The sequence below is a fragment of the Eulemur rufifrons genome, chromosome 12, assembly GCF_041146395.1.
Source record: "Eulemur rufifrons isolate Redbay chromosome 12, OSU_ERuf_1, whole genome shotgun sequence".
Lineage (NCBI taxonomy): Eukaryota > Metazoa > Chordata > Mammalia > Primates > Lemuridae > Eulemur > Eulemur rufifrons.
Genome location: NC_090994.1, coordinates 16,389,447 through 16,398,087, shown reverse-complemented (window position 1 = coordinate 16,398,087; position 8,641 = coordinate 16,389,447). Strand labels below are relative to the sequence as shown.

Genomic DNA, 8,641 nt, shown 5'->3' with positions numbered 1-8,641 from the left:
CCTTCCAGCCCCATTTCGGTAAAATAATCTACCATTTGTCCAGTCGCTCAAGCCGGACACTTGGGAGTCATCCCTGGCACTCCTCACCCCTGCACGTAATAATTGACCTGCAAGTTCTGCCGGTCCTCGTTCTGAGGCCTCAGCCCGCCACTTGACACTGTTTCTAACTCCACCATCTCTCTAGCCTGATCACAGCCACCATGTCTCACCCCTGTTCGCTGCTCCTTCCATCTTTGACCTCTAAAATAACACCCCCATCCTCCCACCCAGAATTCCAATGCAAGTCATTCTCTTGTAGTCAGAATCATCCTTTAAAAGGCAAATCCAGTTATTTTATTTCCCATTCCTCTTAAAATCCAAAGTACTTCCATAACCTATCTCTGGGCTAGATCCAGTAAACTGAGTATATAGTGTGTTGTGTACACGACACTGTTCTATGTGCTAGGGATATAGCAGTAAACAAAACAAAGTCCTTCACTTACAGGGGTCACACTGTAGTAGGGGGCAGGCAATAAATGAATGGAGAAATAGATATATAAGGGCTGCCGATATGGGAAAAAAGTAGCATAAAAAAGGGAGTGGTGGTTAGGAAGAGGAACCTCGGTTTTTGCTTTAAGAACTTGCCTCCTTCCTGTTAACATTCCTGTTCCCCCTCCCCAGTCCAGGGAATTGTCTGTCCACAACTGGAAAACAAAATTTTTCGTTCACTTAGTGAAGAAAATATGACAGTATGATGCCTAGAAAGGCAAATAATGTCCTATGTAAACTAAACTTCTGAAAGTAATGTTTTCAGTAGATGTCATTATTAATATACCACCAAAATGTGTTTTGGTTTCCATAGTGCAGTCACCTTTATGAGAAAGCCAACTTTTATACTGCTTATCTCCTGTGCTTTTGTTTGCCTTTTCCTCACCTGGGCCCTCTGAAACCAAATAAAAAGACCAGAGAGAGCCTGGTTGAGATTTCTCCTGCAGGAAGGCAGCAGTTAAGGACTCTGGAAGGGACAGTGTCTTTTGTTCTAGTTCATCATGGATTGGCTTCAGCTGTTCTTCATCCATCCTGTGTCTCTTTATCAGGGGGCTGCGTTTCCTTTTGCACTTCTGTTTAATTATCTCTGCAGGAAGGATTCATTTTCCACTTGTGCCAGGTAGGCTGGATGGCTGATTTTGCTCTTACATCTCGAAATACTACAGGAAGGCAAAGAGCACAGAGTGGACTACAGATGTGAAGACCAGATATTAATTACACTTATTTTAAACTTAGTACTACTACCACTGATTATTGATTGCTTGGTAATGATTATATAAAATAGGATAAGACTGAACTGGAAATTGACATCATGTCTGCATGAACTCAAAGTTTGATAGGTTCACATTAAATGGCAAATGGGGATTGCGTGAGGCCAGGAGTTTGAGACTAGCCTGGGCAGCATAGCAAGACTCAATCTCTACAAAAAATTAGCTGGGTGTGGTGGTGCACGCCTGTAATCTCAGGTACTTGGGAAGCTGAGGCAGGAGGATCACTTGAGGCCAGGAGTCTGAGGCTGTAGTGAGCTATGATTGGGCCACTGCACTCTAGCCTGGGTGACAGAGCAAGACCCTACCTCTAAAAACAAACAAACCAAAAAAAGATAAAACTGATGAAATAAGCTCCAGGGAGAGATGGCTGTTACAAAGGTACAGCAATTCCCCAAGTGAATACGTCTATGTCAACTATATACCCATATATTCTTGAATAGTCCTGATTTCATGGAATTTTATCATTTTCAATAAAATTAAGTTTTATATAAATTTACATCATATAAGTTATATTTATAACTAAAAGTGATTTTTAAAATCCCTTTGTATGATTGCTCAGAAAAATAAGTCAAATGGATCTTGTTAGGTTAGCTCTATCTCAGTTTGGGCTTCAAAAATTATTGTCACTAAAAATTTGATAACTTGATTGTAATGTTTTTTTAATATCAAATAACCTCAATACATTAGAGACAGTCCCTACTTTTTAAAAGGTTTTATGGGAATATCCTTTTGTAAAGTGAAAATCTGTTGCCAGAGGGCCACTTCCTAATAATTCACTTGTTTTGGGAATTAGGATTTTTATATATTGGAGTTTCTTAAATAAAATCTAGCTGTATCTAACAATCAGTTAGGATTGCTGAGTTTAAATAAATTGTGGTTTGTTATCACGTGTTCACAACTGGCTGACGCCCTTACCTTTATTTATGGGAGATGGAGTAGGGGAATAGTTGTAAAGAAGTTTCCTATTGAGAAAGAATCACAAAACAAATGGAAAAATAAGAGTTAATCCCCATGGAGTTACTATAGGGTTAAGATTGTTCACTTTGGATTCAGCCTGGTGAGTCCTAACTCCCTCAGCTAAACCCAGTGTCCTTGTGTATGTGAATAAACTTCCTTCGAAGTGCCCTGTCTTGATCTGTAACATGGAGACAGTAATGCCTATCTCATGGGGTTATTTTAAGGATTAAATAAAGATATTTCTTGTAAAGGATTATTAGCACAATGCCTAGAAGGAAGGAAGCAATTGGTAAATCATGCATCGTACATTGTACATGTGTAGATATTTTAATGTTTATAGATCCTCTCTGGGTGGGAGGGTTGCCCAAGCTTCCACTTCTGCTGTGTGAGGACTTTAACACATGAACTGCCACGTGAGTTGTATTTAACTCATGCTAGTTTTGAGCCCGGGGCCTTGTAAAGCATATGTAACTCATACATGTCTTTACCTTGGGAGCTGCGTGAACTATTTTTCAAGTTGCATATAACTCACACACAGAAAACAATAAAAAATAACACATTTTTCATTAAATTAGAAAGGATCGTTTTGTTTTCAAAGTTTTTATTCCATTTTTGTAATAAAACACCATGGCCCCAAGGAAAAAAATTTTCTAGTGTGGCAGTCAATGTGTTAAATGTTCCCCTTTATTTTCCCATAGCAGGGAAATGAAGGCTTGGACCGCAGTGTTCACTGGGGTGTTGTTGAGGGGAGTCACCCCAAACATAGGCTAAGAAGAAAAGCACAGGAATAGCCCAGGGCTTTTGGGTAGTAACAAAGCCACGCACACTGAGGTGCCTACTGCTGTCCCCCCAGAAAGAAAGTGATTCTTACCAACCTGTGCCTGGGGCTGTGCCCTGGAGCCCTGATATACCTTCTCCCTGTGACAGCGTTTCCTGGTTCTGAGTTGGTAGAGAAATCTAGGCCTCCCTGACTCAGTTGCCCTGTCCCTGACCAGTCAGTCCCTGTTTCACACTTTTTCTGCCTGCTTCATTCATCTTTATTAATTTGGCACCAATTAAAAAACCAAACAAACCTCCGTATAATGCAGAAAGAAGAGTGTCAACCCTCCCAGGCCTCCCTCTGCAGATCCTTGTACTAGTGAGGGAGGCGTGGTCCACACCCCACTTCATCCACGTGGGTGTTTTATAACATTAAAAAAAACCAAAACACTGCTTTTTTCCTACCTGTCTGCCTGAGGATTGACTACTATGGTGAAGCGGCTGTCGGGACCGGGAAGGTCATAATCAACCAGCTACCTCAGTGGGAACAAATGGTCATGGGCGTCCTTCACCCTGGGAAGGCAACAGGACTAAGAAAGAAATCTGGAGGAAAAAATTCTACAGAATGTACAAGACCACACTGGATGTCATCTTTGTGTTTGGATTCTGACCCTGTCTTGGTGGTGGCGAGACAACTGGCAAGATGTATGATTCCTTGATTTACCCAAAGAAAAATGAACCTCAATGGAATAAAAACTTTGAAAACAAAACGATCCTTTCTAAAAGTTTACAAACTGACCCTGGCTCATTATTCTCGATTCTTTCCTTCAGAAGAACAGCAAGAAAGCCTCGGAGAGCTAACAGCATGGCGCCATTGGGTGTTCTGTGGGGCCTACCTCGATTTGGTTCCTGGGATGACATCTGAAGTGATTCATTTGCCACACTATGCTAAGTTAGTGTCACCGGGCTGTCCTTTCTCCTGCAGGTACCTCTTCCTCCTGGCTGGGGGAGGCGCCCTGGCCTTGGCCGCCATGGGTCCCTACGCAGCACTTGTCTTCATCCCTGCTCTCTGCGCCGTGGCTCTCCTCTGCTCCCTCAGCCCACAGGAAGTCCACAGGTGGGCCTTCTTCTTCCAGATGAGCTGGCAGACCCTGTGTCACCTGGGGCTGCACTACACGGAGTATTACCTGCAAGAGCCTCCTTCCGTGAGGTAACACAGCCTGTTCGTTTGGTTGTGCTGAGCGGACCAGGGGTTTGCTTCTACCGTAGTGGCAGTGGAGAGAACCTGGGTGTTGCGTTTGAACCCTTATTCTTCCACATTTGAGCAGCATGACCTTGAGCCAGTCCTTTCACCCCTCCCTGACTCAGTTTCTTTTTCTGGGAAAAAAATAAGGGAGTAACAATACCTATCTTGCCAGACTGTTGTGAATGTTGGAAAGAATATTAAATGTGACTCTGTGACTATTCATTGCTACCACGTGTTGCCTGCACAACAGGGTGTCTGGCACTTAGCTGGGATTGTCACTGTGCCTGAGAGGGAGGGTGAGGCAGGAGACCCTTGCTGCCTTCCCGTGGCTGCTGCAGAGAGAGGCAGCTGCTGCGTCAGAGTTTTATCTTCATTCAGACTCAGCTGTTCCCGTCCTTCTGGAAGATTGGTAGTCACCCCATCTAGAAAACAAACATCAGGAGCTAATTACAGTCTAGGGAAGCGTTGTCATGAGTCAGTGAGGTCACCAAGATTAGGGGGAAACACATCTTCACGATCTTGAGGCCTAATGTTCCTGGCACCTCTGGCTAGCACAGTTGGCATGGGTCCATGGTCACGCAGAGAACAGAGGCTGGGACCGCGCTAGGTGGATCACCTGTCTGGTTCTAGCCTGCCACTGATTCACCTGCTTTGCCATCCCGACCACACCTGGAGCCCTTTTCTTTTTTTATTATGACTGTTTCCACCAAAGGCTTCAGACTTGCTTCTCTGAGGAAGAGGCAAGATGGCAGGTGGGTGGGGCGTAGGAGGAACGGACGGGATGTGGTGAATCAGGATTTCAGTGGGAGCCGGGGCCTGATGCGGCTGGAAGGGCGAGTTGGGCAGGATCCGGCTGGATGGGAGGAAGGCTGACCCGGGCCTGCCATGGGAAGGGTGTTAGTCAGCGAGGGCTGCCACGGCACAGCACCACAGGCTCATTTCCTCACAACTCTGGAGGCTGGACGTCCACGATGAAGGGTGGAGCTCTGAGGCCTCTCTCCTTGGCTTGTAGCTGGCCGTCTTCTCCCTGGGTCTTCACAGGGTCTTCTCTTTTTGTCTGTCTGTGCACTAATCTCCTCTTTGTATAAGACACCTGTCACATAGAACGATTAGGGTCCACCCCTATGGCCTCATTTTAATCACCTCTTTAAAAGCCCTATCTCCAAACACAGTCACATTCTGAGGGACCAGGGTTAGGCTTTTAACATAAATTTGGGGGGGAGGGGACACATTCAGCCCCTAACTGAAGGTGAGTTAGCAGGGGTTGGTGGCATTTGGAGCCTGCCTTGCTTTCTGTTAGGATAAGTCAAATGAGGCGGTCAGTTTTCCTTCCATCCTCAGTCACACAGACAGAAACAGCAATAGCTGGGAAGCAGCGCTGTTTTCTCTCCACAGGACAGCGTTCCTGCTTGTAGAGTGTGTCGCTGTGATTTCCATTCATTGTCCTCAGTAATCTTGCCAGCAGCATCTGCGATGGTGAAGCAGTAGGAGTTCAGGCGATTGGTTAGGAACAAACCTCGAATTGCTAGTGACTCAGCACACACCCCAATCATGCAGAATCCTGCAGTCAGGGTCGGGTTCACATTTAAAATCTTCAACTCCCTATAATCTTCATTACTCAGTTTTTGTCTCCTCTGTGGCAAACTTCTCCCAAGTCCCTGAGTCTCCCAAGCCTTTATAAGCCACTCAGAAATATTATGATCAATATTTCCCCACAATGTTCCTTGTCATTCTCTTATTTACATCTCTGACTAATGAGTAACTTCCCCACTGGCCTGATACTGTCTGGTGTCAAACTAAATGACAAACAGAAAGGCTCTCTAAAGGAAAATGATGTTTATTTGGGAATAAGGGATTGCAATTGGGAATTACTTGTGCTGTAATAAACTATGTACGTATTCAGGGAGGTACAGGAAGACCAAGGTTTTTAAAGGAAAAGTGAGGAGGAATGCATAATTGTTTTGAAATGATTATCCTCGGCTACCAAGATCAATAACAAGGGTGACGCCAGTCTGAGGTTGGACAGGCAGTTGCTGAGCAGGTGTCCTTGCAGAAATATTTTTTTGTGCAAGGTTGTAGTTTTTGGTATTTTGTGATAGTTTTTGTTTTCAAGCATATATGGCCTTTCTTCCCTGGCTCATTTTTGAGGGGTTTTGCGGGTTTTGTTTTTTTTTTTTTTTTTAACACAAGTGACTCCATTTTGGTTCTGACAACTTTCACTCCGGAACAGTGTGTGGTTCTGAATTAATCCAGGAGTCTTTATGGGGCACTGTAGGCCATGAGGTTGATCTGAACTCAGCAGAGCAACCTATTTCCTGTGGGGTCATGTATGAGAGAATAAATATGGAGTGTTTTTACATTAAAAAAAAATTCTCTTTCAGGTTCTGCATCACTCTGTCTTCCCTCATGCTCTTAACCCAGAGGGTCACATCCCTCTCACTGGACATTTGTGAGGGGAAAGTGGAGGCAACATCAGGAGGCAACAAGAGCAGGAGCTCTCTGTCTGAGCATCTGGGTAAGGCACTGCCCTATTTCAGCTACTTGCTCTTTTTCCCTGCTCTCCTGGGAGGCCCTTTGTGTTCCTTCCAGCGATTTCAGGCTCGTGTTCAAGGGTCCATCTCTTTGTGTCCCAGGCACTCTTTCTGGGCTCTGACCTGGAGGGCTGTGCAGATTCTAGGACTAGAGTGCCTCAAGGTGGGCATGCGGACGGTGGTGGGTGCAGGAGCGGGACTGACCGATTGCCGGCAGCTTGAGTGTGTCTATGTCATGTGGGCCACAGCCGGGCTCTTCAAACTCACCTACTACTCCCAGTGGATCCTGGATGACTCTGTCCTCCATGCAGCAGGCTTTGGGTCTGAGGCTGGTCAGAGCCCTGGGGAGGGGGGATATGTCCCTGATGCGGACATCTGGACACTGGAAACAACCCACAGGATATCCCTGTTCACGAGAAAGTGGAACCAGAGCACAGCTCGGTGGCTCAGACGGCTCGTGTTCCAGCACAGCAGGGTGTGGCCACTGTTGCAGACATTTGCCTTCTCTGCCTGGTGGCATGGGCTCCATCCAGGACAGGTGTTCGGTTTCCTTTGCTGGGCTGTGATGGTCGAAGCTGACTACCTGATTCACGCCTTTGCCAATTTGTTTATCAAATCCTGGCCGGCGAGGCTGCTCTACAGAACCCTCACCTGGGCCCACACGCAGCTGATCATCGCCTACATAATGCTGGCTGTGGAGGTCAGGAGCCTCTCTTCCCTCTGGCTGCTGTGCTGCTCATACAACAGCGTCTTCCCCATGGTGTACTGTGTTCTGCTTTTGCTATTAGCGAAGAGAAAGCACAAATTTAACTGACATCTTTCCCCGGCTTTCATCTTCTACAACAGTGAAACAGTTCAGAAAGTGCCAGACGATGCGTTGATAATGTGTATGTTTGCACTTTTCCATAATAAAGGATTGGATGGATATACCTGATGAATTGCCGTAGAAATCTGTGTGTCTGCTTTAACAAGCTATTCCACTGGTACTGAGGATACAAAGAAGAAAAAGACATGTTTCTTCCCCTAGGGTTTACAATCTAGGTGTGGAAGCAAAGTTTAAATAAAGCAACAGATAAAAAAAAACACAAGGTATTGTGAACCAAATGGCAAACGGTCTATACGTGGACACCCCAAAATCGAGTGTGCACTTGGCCTACTTGATCCTGGAACGTGAACTTTAGCAACACAAAGACAAAAGCAAAACAAAATCTAAATCATATCATCATACTGATTTGTTACATGAACTGAAGATTCATCCCCATCCATAAGTTTGGAAAATTTGGCCCGAATTTGGAAATTTGAAAAATTTGGTCTTAAAAATGGAGAGGCTGACATTATTCTTAGATATAGATTAGCAAACTGAAAATCCACCTAAGACTTGATAACTACTTACATAATTGTTAAATACAAAACGGACTCATGAAATATGTCTTACAAAGAGACCAATAACAGGAAGTAAACACTTTTGGTATAACTTTGAGGGTAGGTCTGATTCCTTTTTCTTGGCATATCCTAAATAACTTCTTCTGTTTCTTCCTCTGTTAGGATTTAAAATACACCAAGAGAAAGGCATCAGGACTTCCAACTTGTCCTGAAGCAATATCATACCAGCACTTTCAAAGTTTTGCCACCTGTGCTATTTTATAATTACCATTTTTCTTTAATCAACTTTAATTCAACTTTTTAAAGTTTACCCTCCTTCGAAGCAATGGCATTGATGCCCTTTGGTGTACTGATTATATTTTATTCTGGTACTCACTAAAAGCAATACACACTTATTCAAATTAAAAATGTTTATTTGTGTACTGCTTAAAGAAATATGCCGACTCATCACCAAAGCATCGTACAAG

At 44.4% G+C, this 8,641-nt stretch overlaps 1 protein-coding gene across 1 annotated transcript; it reads left to right on the top strand.

Moving 5' to 3' along the window:
- The first annotated feature begins 965 nt into the window (after positions 1–965).
- On the top strand, positions 966–7,857 carry MBOAT4 (membrane bound O-acyltransferase domain containing 4). The gene is made up of 3 exons (XM_069485228.1): positions 966–1,147; positions 4,000–4,224; positions 6,642–7,857. The coding sequence occupies exons 1-3, from the start codon at positions 1,029–1,031 to the stop codon at positions 7,603–7,605; spliced, it is 1,308 nt and encodes a 435-aa protein (XP_069341329.1). The 5' UTR covers positions 966–1,028; the 3' UTR covers positions 7,606–7,857.
- Positions 7,858–8,641: the final 784 nt, after the last annotated feature.

Coding starts and splice junctions, on each gene's coding strand:
- MBOAT4 (XM_069485228.1), top strand. CDS start 1,029: ATGGATTGGCTTCAGCTGTTCTTCATCCATCCTGTGTCTCTTTATCAG. Junction 1,148..3,999: donor TCATTTTCCACTTGTGCCAG/GTAGGCTGGATG, acceptor TTTCTCCTGCAG/GTACCTCTTCCTCCTGGCTG. Junction 4,225..6,641: donor CAAGAGCCTCCTTCCGTGAG/GTAACACAGCCT, acceptor ATTCTCTTTCAG/GTTCTGCATCACTCTGTCTT.